Source organism: Peromyscus californicus, unplaced genomic scaffold (assembly GCF_007827085.1).
Source record: "Peromyscus californicus insignis strain IS unplaced genomic scaffold, ASM782708v3 Scaffold_7__1_contigs__length_154581171, whole genome shotgun sequence".
In the NCBI taxonomy this organism is placed as follows: Eukaryota; Metazoa; Chordata; class Mammalia; order Rodentia; family Cricetidae; genus Peromyscus; species Peromyscus californicus.
The window spans coordinates 36,973,513-36,994,774 of record NW_026294595.1 but is presented as its reverse complement, the minus strand read 5'-3'; the positions used below and the strand labels follow the sequence as shown (position 1 = coordinate 36,994,774).

At 45.6% G+C, this 21,262-nt stretch overlaps 1 protein-coding gene across 6 annotated transcripts in view; it reads right to left on the bottom strand.

Annotated features, from left to right (window-relative positions):
• Tanc1 (tetratricopeptide repeat, ankyrin repeat and coiled-coil containing 1) overlaps positions 1 to 21,262 on the bottom strand; it is a 229,452-nt gene that overhangs the window by 138,898 nt on the left and 69,292 nt on the right. For all 6 annotated transcript variants that reach the window (XM_052723607.1, XM_052723606.1, XM_052723610.1 and 3 more), the window contains exon 3: positions 2,582 to 2,657. In XM_052723607.1, the coding sequence (XP_052579567.1) occupies positions 2,582 to 2,639 (58 nt within the window). In that variant the 5' untranslated portion in view covers positions 2,640 to 2,657. The remainder of the gene's footprint in view (positions 1 to 2,581; positions 2,658 to 21,262) is intronic.

The following is a 21,262-nucleotide window of genomic DNA, read 5'->3' as shown; positions in this document are numbered from 1 at the left end:
ATTTTTTTTTCCCACACAGCTTAAGGTAGTTACATAGGATATATTCTTTTAGGGACAGAAGCTGGAGGAAAAGCTTTTCAATACTTCTGGGGATACAGCTCAGCTGCAGAATGCCCACTACTAGGTTCAAAGGCAAACTATGCCTGCTGCCTGGCCTGCCTGAAAAGCACAGGTGCTGAATATCATTTAAACTTATTTCCTAGGCTGAATCCTTAGTTGTGGGTGTGAGGAGGGACTATTATTAATATTTAGCCTGGTGTGGCGGCACAGAACTGCAATCCCAGCAACTGGGAGGCAGAGGCAGGAAGAGCATACATTCAAGGCCAGGCTGGGCTGCTCAAAGAAACCTTGCCTCGAAAACACCACCAAAAATGAAACCAACAGGTGGTGGTTGCGCACAACTTTAATCCCAGCACTCAGGAGGCAGAGGCAGAGTTCGAGGCCAGCCTGGTCACAGATGGAGTTCTAGGACAGCCAGGGCTACAAAGAGAAACCCTGCCTTGAAAAAACAAACAAGACTGCTTTTAACTGGAAACAGTACTGCAAAGCCTGGCCATGCTGCAGGAGAAGTTCCCTGAGTCTCACAGTTGTCTCAGACCTGCTTAGGCTGAATGTAGAGAGAAATTCAGCTAGGACTCGCTGAGATGGTGAGCGCTGTCACAGAACTCAAAGAAGTTGTCGAATTCCAAGTATTTACCCAAATCTTTTCGCATAACCTCAGCTGGATGTAAAATCCCAGTTGCTCTGTTCCCAGCACAACAGAAACCAGGTTCTAGGAAGAGCAAAGCACAAGGACCATACCGACGCTCTATACCAAAAGCTCCCATTACGTTTTCAAGTCGGTGTACCCTAGTGAGAAACCCAGAGTGTGGGAACTACTATAAAGACAGGACTCACAGAAAAAGCAGTAGTTTCTCTTAAAAGGCCAAAGGGAGACCTAAACCCCAAGTCCCATGTTTTGAAACTGGAAACCTTTCAAAGGCAAACTATGCCTGCTGCCTGGCCTGCCTGTAAGGCACAGGTGCTGAACATCATTTAAACTTATTTCCCATGATCCTGGCACCATGGAAGAGGAGGGTCTTTGTTGAGAGATCCTGTTACTCTACAGGGGGTTTGGCTTGCAGACCCTGGTTCTGAGAGGGAGTGGGGGTGGGTACCTGGTTGCTTAGCAGCTCCATCCCAAGACAGCTTAGGAACTATGTTTATGCTAAAAATTACAAAAGTTTCGAAGGCAACAAATAAAGTCTCTAGAATTAGTATTAGATGAGCCAAAACTTCGGGGGGAAAAAAATTAACTACTTTCAGAAAAATAATGAGAAAGACATTTTGGCCCTGACCCAGCAAAGGATGAATGTGCCCCTGGAAAGAAATTATGTGAACTAAAATTTCTCCATAGTAACAATTCTAATTAATTATTCAAAGCTAGGGGTTGATTTTCTAAGGTTATGAGCTAACTCTGCAGCCTTCTGTTTATATCATTAAAATCTGCTTCCTTCTAGTCTTTGTATCTGTTTACCCAGGCATTAATGAGAAGTCTGTAACAGAATCCGAACAGCAACCTTGTAACAAAGGCTTCTCTTTGGAGGTGAGTTGGCCACTTTGCAGGCTCGGTTTAAGGGATAATTAGTAATAAGTAGAAACTTTATCTAGGTTCCACATAGCCAAAACATTTAGTTACTGAGTCCCTTATAAAAAGCATGGAGACAAATTAACAACACATAAGGTGTTTTGAATTAAAAGTTAATTATAATTGATGACGCCGAGTATATTTATCTATGATATTTTAACAGAAATGAAAACTGAAATATTACTTGACATTAAGTAATTTTAAAAGGAGCCATTTGGCAACAAGAGTAGATCTCACATTGAGTTTTCAGGGTGGCTTACAGGGTCGCTCCTGCAGCTCATTTTAACTGGGAATACAAATACACGATGCACAGACTTTCTATCGAGAGAAACTGGAACCTAAGACTGACGGGTGAGCAGAACAACCTTAGGGGAGGTCACCACATGGAATGCAATGCTATTTGGGTCACAGTGGCCAAATATGCCCCAAAACACTAGACGAGAGGAGGTAAGGCAGAGCCAAGTTAAGGCGCTCCCCTCACACGGAGTGAACCGTCTGGCATTAAGCAGGCCCACACCTGTTAGGAATAAAATTCGATACTCAAAAACACAAGAACCAGTCAGGCAACAGTTGGTCAGACATAAAATTCAACTCCATGTGGGACAAGGAAAAGGGCTTTCTAGAAATCAAATTTCTAAACACAACTGCCATCCTTCAGCCTCTTTAACTAGGCTTCCGGATCGGAATGACTTGTTAAAAGTATGAACCTTCAACATCTTTGGGGGAAGGATTTGGTTCAAAATTGAAACTTATTTCCAACATCGTTTCTCACAATAGTAATAATAAAAAAAACCCTTAAATACAGAGCTCCTCGAAGCCTCCAGGAGACTGCTGGTTCTGAGTCTCTCCGGGGTGGTCCCAAAGCCATGCTCCTACCTAGCCTGAAGTGGTGGGATCTGGCCGCCCGGTGCCGCCCACCAGAATAGCCCAACTTGTATCTGTGCACTTACCCTGCTTCCTTCTTGCTCCCCTTCCCTCCCTCTCGGCTCTTCTTCAGCACAGCCTTCAACATGGTCAACAGTCTCCTCCTCTAAAGAGAGAAGGGAAGAAGTCAAATGCAGGAAAAGTGGGGACTATCATTTGCATACTGACCTCAAATGTGTAGTAATCATGTTCAGAAAGGATGCCTTCGAATAACCCAGAAGTACCCTGAGATTTCTGTGAACGTCCTATGAATGAGCATGTGGTGGAAACTAAGCGGTGGAGACACAAGGAATGCTTTCTAGCTTTCGATGAAGCCATCAGAAGTTCACTGTCACGTTAGAAAAGTTACAACAGCCACATGCGCTGCATTCTCCGCATTCCACATCTAATTAGGGTTACAAGGCTAAACCTGGGTCCATCACTAGTGGTAAGATATTTGACAAGGTGATAATACAGTTTGCCTGCCCTAGTGAACAAAAACAAAAAGAAGAAAACATAAAATCACAAAGATTATGGTTAAGAAGAAAGAAGCTACATGGTTAAAAGAAATGTTTTACAGGTGCCACTAATTATAAACCACAAAAACCATTTTGGAAGGTTGCTGGATTGGAACATACCTCACAAGCATTTGCAAACTAAATACAGATGGAACCCATTTTAACCCTGATGCCAGGTGGCCCAATTAAACAGTGCACACTCCCGTGCATTTTTACTATATATAGTTATGACTTTGGGAAGGAGATGAGGAGAGCAGGCCTTGTGGATGGCTGCTGAGTCTTTTAAAAGAATGAATTGCATTTTGCATGGGCGGGGCGGGCGGGGACTGAGTTTGTAAAAACAACACAATGGCCCAGGATTAAGATGAAACTGGAAACCATCTCTACAACAAGCAACAATGGGACTATTATTTCCTCATGAAGCTGATGCACCAAGGAGGCAGAAGGCATGCAGCAGAGCCAAGCCCACAAGGATGCGGGGAGGGGAGGACACCTTCCACTGGAGAAGGAATCCCAAACCTGCCTGACTTGAGAGCCTCAGGTGGCCTCAGTCTGACAAGCCACATCGCAATGCTCAGAGAGTAAGTAAAGCAGTTCTGTGCAGCCCACTGAGAAGGATAAGGAGCCTCAATGTGCTGCCATCCACAGAGCCACAACACAAGCAAGCAGAGTGACCTTCCTTATCATGTGGTCCAAGCTTGTATTTATTTTTTCAAGCCTTTGTTTTACCAATGAAGAAACAGACCCTGGGAGACTGAGTCCACCCAGGGGTCACTCAGCTAATTAGCAGCAAGGCCTGGTTCCAAATGTGCAGAGTTCCAGCTGGGCCCTGCCTCCCTCAGCACGCTGTCTCCCTCAGCAGGCTGCCCATGGCTGGCTAGCCTCTCCTCTCAGATCAGTGAAAGCTTTGGGGAAACAAACAAAACCCAAAGATTTTAGGAGGATAATATCTAGAAAGCCACAGTGGTTATTAGGGTTAAACCTTCCTACAAAGCAGACTACACACAAAAGGAGCATGGCTCAGGCCCAATTCTGCCTTTGAAATGCTTCTTGAACCTGCGTAGCATCTTTCCATATGGAGCCCCTGGAAACACAAGTTTCTCCTGACAGTCATGCTCAAAACAATGCAAAGTGACATGGTATTTTTAAGAGGCCATAAAAGCCAGATATGGTGGCACACACCTGTCATCCCAGTAGTCAGGAAGCCCAGGCAGGAGGATCACCAGTTTAAGGTCAGCCCAGGCTACTTAGCAAGCCTTTCTCTAAAGAGCTTTTGATTTGTTTGTTTCTTTTTAATTTAAAGGAGGCAAAGGCAAAATTAAAAAAAAAATAGATGCATAATAAGCACACACATTTTCTTCTTCAAATCAACTGTCCGGGTTTGTAACTCAATGAAAACTACACACCTAAACAAGGAAAACACCAGCAGAACCATGCCATAAGCTTGTCCTAGGCCCCTCACACATGCTGTGGTGGCTCTCAGAGAGAGGCCTGTGCTTGACCCTCCAGCCATCTCAGGCCACATTATGTCCACAAAGCTGCCCTTAATTGGCCAGCAGGTCACTCCTAATTTGCAGCAGAACTACCATGCTACCCACCATGCTACAGAGTAAGGTCTAGATGACATTGGTTTTTGGCACTTCAGCCCAGACGTCCTGCTGGCCTGTGTCGGGAGCTCAGCTGTTTTTAGGATAGTTATATCGATGTCAGCGGTCTTAGATGTAACAGCCTATCAAATATCTACTGTAAGTTTTTCTCCTGGGCTCCCACTCATCCATGAACAGCTGACTTGGGGCAAAGTTTAAATTTTATTCTAAAAGCTGTTCAAACAATGACATGGAAAAATGGGTTATATGTGAGCACAAAATAAGTACCCTACTACTACCATAGTATGTGTGCATATGTGTACAACACACACACACACACACACACACACACACACACACACACACACACACACACACACACGAAAAGGGGGAAAATAAAGACTTCCCAGAAAGTCAAATTTTGAAATCAACAGAAGTCCATCTGAGCCATGCAAAATCATCCCAAATCCATGAGGGATGGCCAAAAAAGAAGCCATAATAACAAACCAGGCTAACACTGCCTCCTTCCGAAGGTCATCTAGCATACCGGATTCTACCTGTGCCTGTGAACTTTCATACCCACACCTATGTACAGGTCTGGAAACAGAGCGAGCCATCTCAAGAGCCATGTTACGCGGTGGAATGACAGAACCACCTCCCCTGTTCTCATCCCCACTGTGAAGCACCTCCTGACTCGGTCCTTTCTTAGCCCACCATCACCCGACTATGGTGTGCTGGTCCAGTCACACCACGGTCTGATCTGCTGGCAGACATGATTCTGGGAAAAAATGAATAAGTCGGTGTTCTGGATTTAAACAAAAGCTCTTGTGAGATTTGTTTTAATGGACATCACTTTGCCAAGTCCCATCCGTTTTCCAGAATAGTGAGTTTCTTGACCCCAGCTGGAGGACCAAGACAGACAGTAGAAATCCTTGTATGTCAATGGTACCAAGAGCTCTCAGAACGCACAATTTGTTCATCAAATACTTCCCAGTGGGCAACCACTGTCATCCCCTCTGACAGGTGAACACCGACTTGTGATGAACAAAAACCAAACAGAGAGGACATAGATCCCCTCACCCGATTCCAGACACGTAAATTCAGACCCAAGTGATGAAAGCCCAGCACACTGAAAAGAAACTGCCAGAAGTTCTCAGGTTGTTCAGGCAGAGCCATGCATACTGCCAGGAAGTTCTTAAGAACGAGTGTTACAACGGAAGGCACAAGCCATGTCCTTTATCTTAACTGCAAATACTATGCTTGACACAAAGGCACAGATGCAAGCGGCCGACTAAGAACCCTCAATTTCTGCCCTGGAAAACTGGAGCTTCCATGGCAGAATGTAGAACAAATGTAGGGTTGGACTCTTTTAATCCCAGCACTCGGGAGGCAGAGTCAGGCCAGCCTGGTCTACAGAGTGAGTTCCAGGACAGCCAGGGCTACACAGAGAAACCCTGTCTCAAAAAAAGCTGCTTTGAGCTGCACACCTGTAATCTCAGCACTTGGGAGGCCGAGGCAGGAGGATCACCATGAGGGAGACCATCCCAAGCTACAGAGTGAGACACTGTCTCACATGAAGAGAAGAAGAGAGCGACGCACTTCAAAGCTGGGCTGGGCAGTTCACAATCATAAGGCTATCCATCTGAAGCCCGAAGCAAGAGAACTGTAAGATCGAGGCCCACCCAGACTACACAGTGAGACCCTGGAGGCAGCGACACAGAGAGATTTCAGAATACATAGACAGTATTTACAACTTTAAGTTAAGACACTTTTGATCCGGGGGTGTAGCATGGTGGCAGAGTACTGGCCCAATCTGCTCAAGGCTCTGGATTCCATCGAGAGAGAGACAGAGACAGAGAGAGACAGAAACAGAGACAGACAGACAAAGACAGAGAGAGATTGATAGATGGACTGATAAATTTATTTTGAGGAAGAGAATGCAGGGCAGAAGTTGATCTTTCCTTTGCCCACTACAAGATTCATGGTTGACACCTCAGTAACAGACAGATAACAGAAGAAAGCCAAGGTCTTAGGTGATATGGAAGCATTTGAAAATGAAGACCCAAAGGGTCGGGAAAAATTGAGTTTTTAAAGCTTCGGTATGGCATTAACCAATAGTAGTGAACTTTGAGGAACACAGTAAGGCCCATTTGTCCAGTCTTCCTGGCCCCCTAAGGGGCAAGATCTCTGGACTGGGGGTCTTAGTGACCTATTTAAGGTGAAATAAATAGAAAATTCCTTTACAGCCACTCAAGAGGCACTGACCTTCTTACTACTGCTGTTATCATCTGGTAAAGGGTTAGATTTTAAATTGCCATGTTACAAAGCCCAACTAAAGAATACAACCTTTAGGCTACTAGCGATAAAATTAACAGGCATGTTTCCCATGACGTTCATTTAAAGGAAAATCAAAGGTGAATTGTTACCCCTAGATAGCTAATCTCCTAGGGTCACCTAGATTTCCTTATTTGTTACAATCACTTGACATCTGAGTTTCCCAGGCTCCACAAATTCACAAATCCATCCTTTAAAACATTTTGGGGGGTGGGAGGTTGGATGGCTCAGTGGATAATGCACTTGCATGAAGACTTGAGTTCAAGTCCCCAGAACCCACAGAAAGCCGGAAAAGTCCTACAAGACAGCATCCATTTACAATCCCAGTGTCCTATAACATGATGGGAGACAGAAGAGGAGAATCTCTGGAAGGTCATGGCCAGCTCATCTGTTGTCTATAGTAATAAATAGGGGGCCTATCTCAAACAAGGTGAGTGACAACTGACACCACACACACACACACACACACACACACACACGCACGCACGCACGCACGCACGCATGCACGCGCGCACATAAACATATGTGTACACACAAAAAGAAAACAATGCACCAAAATTCTCTAGAAGTTAAGCTAACCATCAAAAGTTTCACTTTTGGTATTTCTCCTTTAGCTCATCAAGTCTTTGGGGACTGACACAACACGCTTGTGTCATACAGCAGAAATTTTACAGTGCGTGGAATACTCTGTCTGACACAGAACAGAACACCCTAGGAAATCCACAAGAAAAATTCAAGAGAAGGTAGAAATCCATCACAGTTGTCAATCACTACAAGTCATGGTAATACTAGCTCTAAAGGGCTTGCTTCTGCAGGGCATGCACGCTGCCTGTCTATAGAGCGTTGAGACCACCTCCTAGCAGAGAGCAGGGACTATGTTTATTCCTTAACAGACACAAACAGAAGCCAGAACACAGGCTCTGCACCCACTCTGTTCTCAATATTTGTTGACAGATTTAACCAGCCTCAGATGACATAGATAAGCGATTTCCTCCCTAATCAAGCAATTAGCCAACGTTTATAGCAGTTTAGAATGGACAGAGAACATGCCTATATATTCTCGCTTGCAAGGAATGCGTCAAATCCAGTAGGACATCAGGGTATGAGATACTTGCAAAGAATATGCTACATTTCCTAATATCCCTCACACCCACACTTGAATTAACCTGAAAATGTCAGTCCAGTTATCCCAAACACCTAAACTCTCATGCTGTACACATTTCAAAGCAAGGAACATCTCCTCTCCACCCACTTATCTGCTCAAAGCAAAACTCTCTGAAGATGTTTCCTTTCTTTGGTCAAAATCAAGTGGCGCTGGAGAGACGGCTGAGTGCTTGAGCGCTGTCGCTGCTCCTGCAGAACACCTGGGTCTGGCTCTGAGCACCGACTCGGCAGCTCCTATAACTAGCTGTAAGTCTAGTTTTAGCGGATCCAACACCCTCTTCTGAACTCTGCAAACAACAGGTATGCACGTGGTGCACATAAACACAGGCAGACCAAACATTCATTCACATAACAGGTAAAAATGTACAACACTAAATAAAATTAAAAAAAGATTAATATTTACAAAGGAAATACAGCAAATTATGGTACATGTCAGTATTAGGAGCCATTTTATTTCAGAGAAGGGAGACATCAAAAACATCCTTCATGTTAGCAACTCAAGTTTTTAAAGCCCATTTAGTTTTGCCTTGTGTAGGGAAGGCCTTGTGGGCTTCCCTACGTATTAGCCACATTTAGTGTTTATCCAAAGAAAGGAAATGTATGGTAGCAGTAGGTCGGTGCAACCTATAAGATAATAAACAATACAGAATAATGCAAACAAAAGACAACAAAACAGAAGAGTCCGCAGACAGAGGTCCGGGGCACCCTGGGAATTCATGAGGAACCTGCCTGACAGAGGTGTCCTGAAAGCAAACACACCATCTACATCACCCGAAAAATCCCAGGAGGCTGGGGAAGCCCAACTCTTGATGAATGAATACTTACAATTCCTCCTCCACCAATACAAAGGAACCAGCAATCTTGCAAAGCAGCTATGAACAAGTGAGGGACAGTCTCCAGGATTCTGAGACTTCACATAAAAAGCATTAAGACAACCAGAAAGCAATTGGGACAGAGAATCGGCTTTGGTTTTCCTCAACATGCACAGTAGGAAAATATGGTGCCGGTAGGCTGTATTCACTACAACACAAAGGCCTCATCTTTCAGTGTGCCTTATTCAAACTGAGTCTACAAAGTCAATCTCCAATTATAATATTACTTACTTGATTATAAGTTACATTCACCTTAAAAAAAAAAAAAAAAAAAAAAAAGATTTGAGAGCTGGAGAGGTGGCTCAAAGGTTAAGAGCACTGGCAGCAATTCCAGAGGTCCTGAGTTCAATTTCCGGCCACCACATGGTGGCTCACAACCATCTGTAATGAAATCTGGTGCCCTCTTCTGGCCTGCAGGGACACATGCAGGCAGAACATTGTATACATAATAAATATTTTTTAAGCTTTTTTTAAAAAAAGATTTGAAATTTATGACATTAAAAGCTATGCAAATTTATAGTCATAATGTGAATTTTTTAAATTCAAGTCATGAATTTAAACTCAAATGTTAAACGAATTAGGGCTGGAGAGATGGCACAGTGACACTGAGAGCACCTGACACATAAGCATGAGGACTTGCGTTCAAATCCTCCACACCGACATTAAAAAGCTGGTGTGGTCCTACACGTCTTTAACCCCAGCACTTCAAGAGGCAGAGACAGAAGGATTGCTGGAGCTTGCTGACTGCCAGCCTAGCTCCAAGTTCAGTGAGAGAGCATACCCATGAGTGCTTGCACCTGCACACACACACACCCCCATTCAATGTTTAACAAGGTAAGTGGAAACTCCTTATTATAATGACATCACTTTCAACCTCACTAGAATACTCCAATCCTCCTCCTAAACATTAAGTATATCTCAAGCTGCTAAAAATGACAATGTTCAGTTTGTATAGAGACGCCCTCATTTTGATATGACTTGGCCAAAAGGAAACTTCACTTTTGGAGGGAAGAGTGACTTTTCTACTTCCTTCTATGTACAATAATAGCCTCTTGCTATTAATTGAGAAGAGATCTGTTCGGGCCAGCTTCTAACAATGCCTTCTCCACAAGGTCTCCAGGCAACAATAGTCCATCCCACATTCCATTTGATACATCTTTGTTGGTGAAAAATACTCAGGTCTACAAATTCCCCACAGCACCTCGAGGTTATTTACACAAAGCAAATGTTCTCAAGAGAGTAACTAGGAGGGTTATCAGAGAAAGTAAAGTACAGTGAATGTAAGTCTCCCCCGCAAAGTTTTGACTAGTTATTTTAAAAGTCTTCTGGTACCAGCTACTAATTCCCAAATTTATGGTCAGAGTTCTCTGGTTCACACATGAAAAACAGATCTGTTCTCCATCAGGCCTTAAAAGCACTGGCTACAAGAAGATTTGTTTTGGTATTTCAAATATGTGCACAAAACAGATCAGGGCAATGACAGAGAAGCCCAAGTCTGAAATCAATGCATTCTTCCTCAAACCAGGACAAGTTCGGCTCTAGAAATAACCCAGGGCTGCATTCCTGCGAGGTCAGTGCAAAGGTGGAACTCCTGTCCCACAGAAAACTCGGCTCGCTCGCAAGGTGTCCTCCTTAACCAAACCTGGCCTTCACCCAGGCAGCAGGACACTCCTAACTAGAGTAGCAGCATGGCCAGTCTTCCTACCACACAGACAGTGAGGCCCATCTGAGAAAGCAAGCCAATGCAAACTCCATCCCAGAATCTCTGTCTCTTAGATACTTTCCTTAACTTTATGCTATTGACACCCCTGCTTTGCCCAGCAGCCTGGGGTAGCCTGAAACATGTTTCCTCAGTTCAGTATCAATGGACATTTCTGAAGGAGCATGATGTTACCATCTGTAATTTTTGTACCTCAAAAAAAAAAAAAAACTATCATTTTGAGGGGCTGGAGAGAGAGCTCAGCAATTAAAAGCACTTGCCGCTCTTGCAGAGGACCTGGGTTTGATCCCTCACACACACATCAGGCATCTCACAACTGTCTATAAATCCAGTTTCAGGGGACCCAGCACCCTCTTTTGGTCTCAGTAAGTAGTCACGTGCGCGCGCGCGCACGCGCGCACACACACACACACACACACACACACACACTCTAAAATAAAATAAAGACTATCATCATTTTTTATGAAGTTAGTAAACTGAATATGCTCAATAAAAATACAAAGCCCTGAGCAACGGGGGAGCTGGCCCTGGGTCTCTGGGGTCAGCAAGTTGCAGAAATGGGGTTACAACCAGATTTTTCCAACAGAAGAAGGAACACTGGGCTAGTGTTGGGACTCAACAGCCTGGGTGTGGCATGCTGAGGACTCTTAACTGAAGGCAAACGAAAGGCCACACAGTAAACCTCTGACCTCCTGTCTGCCTTCCTCCTGCTCTCCATTCTTCCCCAGTCACTGATACCAGAACTCCTCCTTCCCAGTCACAGAAACTAGAAGCCTTCCTCCCTAAAGTAAGCCATAAAGTCTGACATAGTCCCCTAACTTTCCCTACCTTCCGATGAAGGAGTTGGCCATAAAGTCTATGACCTACTTTGTCTCAAAGTCTGTAAAATACATGTTTCAGGGGGCCCGACCTGTCTGGAGCTGGGAAGGAGGAATGCCACACAGAGAGCCCAAGAAGGATGTGAACATAAAGGCCTCCTGGGGCTGCTCCTTAGTCTGTTTCCAGTAGATCAGACCCTACTGTCCAATCAGAGTTCTGCAGTTCATCTTCAAATTTAAGCATAAAAGGGACAGTTCTCACTGGGCTTGGGGGTTTGCAAATCTGAAGGACCTTATGTTACAGAACTTTGTTTTTCTCTTGTACTAGCAAATGTGATGATTTTACTCTACACACAGATCCCTAAGTACCTGCTCTGTGCCAACCACAAGGGACAAAGTCGAGCATACTACCATGGAAAGAAAAGGCAGCAATTTGGACGGCCTTCTCGGGAAGCTAACCAACTTTACACTTCCACTTTCTCCAGTAGGAGATGGAGTGAGAAAGGTACATGAAGGCTCAGATTAGCCCTGTGGAGGAAGGGAAGACAAGCATTGAGACCAAAGGACCGCAGAAGAGCTCCAATCACCCAGCATAGGCAGAAGACCAGGCCAGGGACCAAATGATGGAACCCCAGCTCCTGCCTCTGATGCTCAGCACCACAAACATCCGCAGCACAGGGGCTCAGTGTCATCTGGGAACTCCCAGGACAGCAGGGCTAGGCAGTGTCACATGCAGGCAATAAAAGCTGCCTAAGGAGGGAACGGAGAACAAGACAAGAGAGCCGCAGAGAAACGCAACATCCCATCTCAGAGATCAAAACACAAATGCCGGAAGAACAAGCTAATGAGGAAGTTGAAGAGAACCTGGTTATTTTAAAGGGGATTTTAAATTTTGGATCTGTAACCATTTCAAATGATGGTTAAAACCCACAGGACTAGGGAGGGTGGCACTGGAACTGGAGCTCAGAACTGACCTGAAAGCTTGGGCACTGAGCAGCTCCCTTCAAAGTCTTCAGTGAATGAGAAGAGAGGGAGACAGGAAGGTAAAGAGAGCACAGTAGGAGCCCCAAGGAAAAGGAAAAGAGGATGAAGCTACAGCAGAGAGATCCAGCCGAGGTGGTCTTGGGGAATGCCAACATTGGCCATGAGACCAAAAGATCTAACAGATGTCCGGGGCCTTGAATGAGGACCAGTCTTGAATGAGATCTCAGGACCTCTCACAGAGCTTCGCGGAGGATGGCACCCAGGCCACAGAAGTCTTCCCTGGAGGTCTGACTCCCAAAGTTCCTCAGGTTAGTTCCATATAAACCATCTCTGAAAGTCACACTTGCTCTCCCTTTCCCGTTACATTTTGTTTCAAAAAGGCTACAATCTCCATCTAACCCAAGCTGCCTCCTTGACACATGGCCATCAACTCCCTGAATAGAGAAGAGGTCCCGTATACAATGTGAGAGAAAGCCATTCCCCCTTTCACTGGGCCAAAGGGAACGCTGGTTCCTGACCCCCTGGACAGGCTAAGGTCAGGTCACTTCCACCAGTGGGTGCTGCAATTTTTAAGAAGAAATCATTTCTTATTCACATTCCCACTGTAAATCACAGTAGCTGGCAAACGATCACCATAAAAAAGAACAGCCTCGGAGGGAGGCTGAGGTGTGGGTGATCAGCTCTTAGTATGAAAAGGGAAGAGGCCTTGAAGACAGTCTTCAAAAGTGTTAAAAGGCACTCAATCAATCAACGCCAGCCGGATGAAGTCTGGTATTAGAAATCTAAAGAAATTAAATTTTATAAATTGCCCTGCATCTGGCTGCAAAGTGAAAAGGGCCAGACAACTTCAAAGATGCCCCGTGAAAGGCAGCTATTCATTACAGAAAAAGCTCCTGCTTATGTAGCTGACAGATGAATCTTTCACTTAATGCCCCGGAATAAAAGACCTCAAAAATCCCTTTTCCCCTTCGTTAGAAACTGGCAACGACTGCTAACAAGGTTATAACCTCCACATGCTCTGATTTCATTAGGATGAGAGGTTCGGGGGTTTTGTTTATTTGCTCTTCATTTTATTTTACTTTATGTTTATGTTTGTGGGTGTTTTGCCTGCATGTGTCTGCCTAGTGCCGGTGGAGACTAGAGGAAGGTGTCAAATCTCCTAGATGGCCGTGAGCTGCCACGTCTGTGCGGAGAACTGAACATGGTCCTCTGGAAGAGTGGCCATTCCTCTTAACCAGTGAACCATCTCTCCAGTCCTGGGGACTGGAATTCTTAATGCCTACTTAGTGTTTTGGGTTTCTGTTTATTTCTTCCTTTTTCAGTTTTTAGAGACAGGGTCTGTCTACGTAGTCCTGGCTATCCTGGAGCTTGCTATGTAGACCAGGATGGATGAGAATTCATCAAAGGTGTGCACCACCACACCCAGACCGATCTTTTTTCAACCTCCTCCGAGGTGATTCTAATATGCAGACAGCAACACTAACCACACATGCCTAACTCTGCTCTGAGCGCTTTGGATGTGTGGAGTCATCTCATCTTCAAACTGTCCTTTGGGGAAAGTACTACCAATCTCCATTCTGCAGGGGCACAGACAGGCCTGTCACAGAGCGGACATGTGACACAGCCTTGTTTGTTGCCCATCCAGGCACCAGACTGATTCGAATAGCTCCAGACCTTGGCCGTGCGGTCTCTATGCCTTATCTCTCCCAGGCCTTGATGAACAAATTAAATACAGGCAAAGTTAAAAGAAAACTTTTATTTTTCAAGGAGGTTATGAGGGAAGAAGAGGAAGCAGCATCCTAGGTCTCAAATCTATCCTGAAAAAGAAGCTGCCTCCACTGGGGGACCTACTGTCCCGTCCCTCAGAATTTCTAGACATCCAACTCAGTTATTTCCAAGTAGTGCTGTCGCGAACAGGCACTATACAACAGAATACATACTAAAGGTGCAAGCCCGAGAGTTCACCTGCACACACAGGGAAAACACTCAGAGGCAGGCTAGAAGGCCAGTGGAGAAGAACATGTGGGACAGAGACATTTGTGCCACACGGGCATCAATCGATTCAGAGTCCTAAGATTTATCTCTCACGTTAAAGAGGAATTCCACTTTCATTGTTTAACCACTTGTTAAACATAGGACCTGTGGCAAGGAATGGCCTGACGCCCTCTTATGTTCTCTAGGCAGTTTTACACACTCTAATAATGCCGTGGGGTTTTACCATTGACGTCGGCTCTAAAGTAAGTTTGGATATGCCGGCACTGAAAATGCAATGGGGAAATCAGGCTGTGGTGATGCACAACTTTAATCCCAGCACTCGGGAGGCAGAGGCAGATCTCTGAGTTCGAGGCCAGCCTGGTCTACAAACCGAGTTCCAGGACAGCCAGGGCTACACAGAAAAACCCTGTCTTGAAAGACCAAAAAAGAAAGGAAGGAGGGAGGGAGGGAAGGAGGGAGGGAGGGAGGGAGGGAGGGAGGGAGGGAGGAAGGAAGGAAGGAAGGAAGGAAGGAAGGAAGGAAGGAAGGAAGGAAGGAAGGAAGGAAGGAGACACAGTGGAGCTGAATCAAATTCTGCCCCAGGGCACATCACCTCTTCTCAGATCTAGAGCAAGTGCCAAGTATAAGGGGGCTAGAGAGAGGCCCAACAATTAAGAGCACTTCCCAGTTCCCAGCACCCACATGGCAGCTCACAGCTCTCTGTAACTCCAGTTCCAGGGGATCCAACACCCTCACACAGACACACACGCTGTCGAACACCAATGCAGGTCAAATAAACATAAGTAAGTAAAAATGCCAGCGTCAGCCCCTGCACCGCCCCCTCTCACCACAGTTACAGGAGAAACTATCCTTGGCCACCGTAACCAAAAGTCCTTCTCTGGATGTTGTTCACATCTCCCGATTCTCCCGCATCCTCCTGAGGTTCCAACCACAAACCCAAGCACAAATCCAACCAATGAGTGTCCTGGGCTGACTTACAGAGTGTGAGTGACCTGAAAGTAGACACACTAGAATGTCTCCACCCTGCATGGATGATGGCTTCCTCTGAGCCCCACAGAAGGAACCCCACTTCTAAGTCTTCCCCAACCCATGTATTCTAGCCCCTCCTCCAGGCACTAGAAGAGCCCTGAGCGATTACAGAATTGCAGACAAACGGCTGGACGAGTGGCTGAGTACTCAGGTGACTTCCCAATGACCCTCCTCTCTCAGTCCTTCCAGGAGGAAATGTCAACAATCCTCAACTGGATCGGGATAGACTTTAAGTGGGCACAGCTGCTCTCCTTCAGGAAGGTGATGGCAGTTTGGCTTGAGGACAGGACAGTCTTTTAGAATGTCCATAAACATTTGGTTATAGAAAGCAGTCTTGTGCTAGACAGATGGCTTAGTGGTTAAGAGCACTGACTGTTCCTCCAGAGGATCCAGGTTCAGTTCCCAACACCACAACTATCTCTGACTCCAGTCCCTCGGGGTCCCACACCCTCTTCTGGCCTCCCAGGACATCAGGCATGCTTGTGATTCACAGACACATATGCAGGCAAAACACCCATCCACATAATGTTTTTTTTAATCAGTTTCAAGGCGGACCACCACCAGAGCTAGAGAGATCACACGGACAGACATACCCGATGACTATTTCCACTGACCCCAACAGCCCCCAAATGGGGAACACCAGAGCTCCCGAAGATGAAGTCAAAGCCAAGTCATGCCAGGAAACAAAGGTCAAACATATGAAGGTGTCTTGTTTTTTGTTTGACTTGGGGCTGGTTTTGTCTGTTTGTTTTTGTTTGACTTTTTGTTTTTTGTTTTTTTGTTTTTTTCAAGACAGGGTGAAAGGATAAATAAAAAGAAAATCGATGGTGGGTACCTTCTGGTGGCCCTGCCAAGGTGAGCCACCAAGCAAACACCCCGCGCACAACCGAGTTAGTACAAGAGGCCGTGTCCGAGTGGGGACCTGAGAGAGGCAGACAGACAAGAGGAAGAAGAGGCGAGAGAGGAAAGAAGAGGCAAGAGACAAGAGAGGGAAAGAGACAGAGAGCGAGCTGTGCCTGGCGGGCACTTTTAAAGGACGTACATGTCACATAGCTGACCCTGGAAAGGCACCTGGCGACAGGTGATGACGTAACTGCTTTGGCGGCTGAGGTGGAAAATAACAGGGTTTCTTTGTAGCCTTGGCTGTCCCAGAACTCACTCTGTAGACCGGGCTGGCCTCGAACTCACAGAGATCCGCCTGCCTCTGCCTCCTGAGTGCTGGGATTAAAGGCGTGCGCCACCACTGCCCAGCTGATTTGTTTTCTAATGTCAGGAAATCTAGCTATTAACAAATTATTGAACAAATCCAGTCCCAAAGTCAGATGAGAAAGACACAAAGGTGTCACCCACGATGGGAATTTCTACTTTGGGTGCCATGTGCTGTTTCAGCTACCTGGACCCTCTACTCGAATAATGATTTTGAATGTTTAAGTCGAAAATACAATTACAAAGGAAACTAATTATATTGAAACACAATTGCCAAAAATATTTAAAAAGCAACAGAAGCAATAATATGTCCTTAACATCTAAATAAAAGCAGAGAATCTGCTAAGAGTGGCAGTTTTTAAGGCAATGATGATTAAAAATAATAGTCTACGTCTGGCGGTGTAGTTCAAAAATCTATCTTCTCTGTGATGGAATCTTAGAATTCTGCTGCTGGCTTTCGTGACTGAAGCCAAAGGCAAAAGACTGGTGAGACAATGTCCACTGATCCATCCGCTCAAATTAATTTTCCCTCATTCATCCAACGACTCCGAAGCCTACGGACCCAAAAGGCTTTGCAAGTAGCTCAGGTCCTTAAAAACAAACAGTAACTCAGCTTTATTCCACCTGTGGAACCAGTGAAATCCAGAAAATTAAACAGTAGTCTGCCATGGGCACACACAAATGGCTGAATGCGTCTCATCTGCACCACGGCTCGCAAGTCAATGTCACATCCCATGACTAGTTTTCCAGCAGTTCTGTAAAACTTCTATGTACCAAAATGCCCATCACTGGCAACTCACTCACTCATCTGCACACATCCAGCATGGAATGCAGGAGGAAGACCACCCTTCACACAGCAAGACAACATACAAACTGGAGACACCAGAGTGCCTACGTGGGTCACATGTACTTCAAGTGTTATTTTACATGCACTGTTGGCGTTACTGGTTTCTATGTGTTTACTGTGTGTTGGGGGAAAGCTCTCTCTACAGACCTCTGGCTAGTCTGAACTCTGTGTAGACCAGACTGGTCTTGAATCTGCAGCAATTCACCTGCCTCTGCCTACTGAGCAGAGACTACTGGAGTGCACTGTCACCCTGGCTTTGTCTCACTGATTCTACAAAGCACTTATGGCCTGGCAACCACCGTCTTTCAGCTAACTACACTGGGCTTCCCAGGAAGGGTCTAACCCCTAGGCTTGCCTCCCCACCACTGCCCAGTATACAGTCAGGCCATTCCCCAGCTGCACACCCTAAATCAGGGAATCCCCGTAGAAAGACAACTATGACTCAGAGTCTAAAATTCAGGGACTCCCACGGGGCAGCACCCGCTTCTCATGTTCTCCAGTAACCAAGGAGGCTTTTGTTTCTGTGACTTGAACTACAGCAGCAGCTGCTGGAGCACCATGCTTCTCCTAAATTAATAAAATTACCTAAGTCTGAGTCCCAATGTCGGCTGTGGCAGCGGCCAAAAACTTTCTAGAAAAGATACGAGCCTTCAGCTATGCTAAAAATGCTGGGTGGTGATTCTGACCGAACTAGCCAACAGTAAAATCCAAGCCAACAGTAAAAACCACCCCAACTAAATCTGCATCATAGAATAATTTCTATGTGTGTGGAGACATCAAACATGATTTGTAGGAGTCCCGTAAAATCTGAATCAAGCCTATGAATTTGCGGGCGGAGGTTAGGCCTGTAGCTCAGTTGGTAAAGTGTTTGCCAAGCATGCACAAAGTCCTGGGTTCTGTCCTCTACACGGGGCAAACAGTATGGAGTGGGGTTCAAGGGACCCCAGCACTAGGGACAGGAGGGTGAATCAGAAGTTTGAGGTTATCCTTGGCTATATAGGAAGTCTGATACCAGTCTGGGCTACATAAGACTCTATCTCAAAATAAAAAACAAATCTATTTAGTTCAAGCTTTAAATCTAAAGGCATGTCCCATCCCACGTACATATGTTTTAGGGTTTGGGGTTTTGTTTTTCATTTTTTTTCCTTGAAACTCAGTGCATGGTTCAATCAAGCCCTTAGTAAGTCTGCATTGAAAACTTTGGATCACTGAATCTGTCACCACCCTCTCTGAACATGTATAAGGCGCATCCTATCCCTCAGGAACAAGATGGGCATTGTGACTGAGCACTGTGTGAACCACCCCAACAGAAAGAGAGAGAGAGAGAGAGAGAGAGAGAGAAGAGAGAGAGAGAGAGAGAGAGAGAGAGAAGAAGAAGAAGGAGGAGGAGGAGGAGGAGGAGGAGGAGGAGGAGGAGGAGGAGGAGGAGGAAGAGGAGGAGGAGGGGGGAGGGGAGAGAGACAGAGAGAGACAGAGAGAGGAGAGAGAGAGAGATCACTTTGGGTGTGGAGGTCCTGATATCCAGGAGCCAATTTCCAAAATTAGAATGTTCACAGACATTTCCCACATACACAAGACAGTTACTTCCTAACATCAGTGTGTGGTCCACATGCCTTCCTCTAAAGAAGCCCAATCAGAGTCCAACGGAAACCAGGACACATGTTTCTGGAATGACTTTGAATGAGGGACCGCCAATGGAGGTGGTTCAACTTAGAAGGAAGATGCTGCACAGATGTACTTGGTTTTCGGTCTCAGTGAAACATCTCTCTGGTACAGCAAAATATGTCTTCGACGAAACCCAGATAGAGAATGATTTGTTAAATAGCCAAACCTTGGTGCACTAAAACTTTCCAAACCAAATCCTTTCTGCCTGCTCACAAACATCACGAAGCTCGTGCTTCACAGTTTTGATAACTCTCCGGAAAGCATAGAATCACATTCATCTCCCGTTTAGACCCCTAACAGAGCTTCTTGTAACCATCTCCCCACTGTGCTGTAAAGCTGTACGGCGCGGCGATGGGCTCAGAGACAGCAGCTGTGGAAACATGCACAGCCAGAGCTCTAGTTCCTCTCCAGACAAACAGGGGACGGGAGACAACCTCAGCAGCCTGCTGCAGGTCACACCTCTGCTCTTCCTCCATGCTCTTCTCTTCTGGGGATAGGTCACCTACGAGAACTCTGCCTTGCACCACAAGGCCTTAGATGGAAAGATAAATGGCATGTGCATGAAGTCTCTAGTACTTTGAAAGGAGGCTAAAGACAGTATCCTTGAGAGACCCTGGTGCTGTTCCTATCACCAGTGTTGGTGTAAACCTACGTCACGTGTACTCTGAAACACATTTACCTGTGTAAGTGAACGCCATAATCCCACAACAGCTTCCACCAGTCTAGCCCTGGATGCTCTCTCTAGCCCCGGGTGCTCTCTCTAGCCCCGGGTGCTCTCTCCTCTGTGTCCCTTTACTGAAGCCACCTTGACTGCTGCCTCTGTATAGACAGCTCACAAATCGACTGCTCCATTGTTCCGACAGCACCACGACCACAGTCCACGACGGCACTAACCCTGGCAATGCCAACATTGCTTGCCCTAACCTAGACCCTTCCTCTCCCATACCTCCAGATGCACTCCCTGGGAACCAGGTTCCTGCTCTGAGCTCCACGCTGTTTTGTCCACCAGACTCAAAAGCCTCCCTGTCTTCATGGCTTCCTCAAGTATCTACTAAGCAAATCAGGACAACCACTCCTCGGCTCTAGCTCCTCCTCACTCATCCCACCTCTCTCTAGAGGTCCTCCCTTTGCCCCCAGAGCCTCCAGGCGGATTCTGCTAGCTCTAAGCTCCAGAGTGTGTCAGAATCACCTGGAGGTATTGCTGAGGCAGACTGCTGGGACCCAGCCGCGAGTGTCTGTTTCCTGTGTCTGAGGAGCAGCTGGGTTTTCCGACTCTAATGATCCCAAGCCGAACATGATGCTGAGATTTCCTGGGTCCTCTGCGGACCACTGTCACTTGAATTTTTCCCCGGTCACTTCATCACAGGGCAGGGTAGCCCTTATGAAATCTGAAATTTAACTTTCTAATAACTAAGTTGTCTCTTACTGGGGCCCACCGAGAACATCAGGTGCATATTCTGTCAAAACTACCAGACAAATATACAGCATCACACCAAAATTTATAGGACAATTTTTGTAGGTCACGAACATTAAAAGTTAATGTCAAAATCCCACAGTAACAAGCTGGGGCCCTTTTCTTAGCCAACCATTTTTACCAAAATGTAATGGGAAAATATGAGGAAAAAAAAAGATTATGTCCTCAGAAAAATCGAGAAGTGGAAGATAATATACAAAGTAGGGTTCACTTTGGTATATCACAAACATGTCCAAATCTATTCTCCTAAGATCAAGAGAACAGAAAAAAACTTGAGAAGATTTTACACAAATGTGCCTGCCTATACCTACCTAGCCTGAGTTTGTGGATCAGACCTTACTTTATTTAGAGCATATTTATGTTCGAAAAAAACAGTTTTTCTAAGTACTAATGGCAGAAACTACCTCTATGTATACTGTCTTTATTAATAAGGTCTTTACATGAGTCTTTCTGGCCTTTATGCCTACATGTGACTGATCCAATCATCACATGACTGATCCAATCGTCACTGGGAACACCA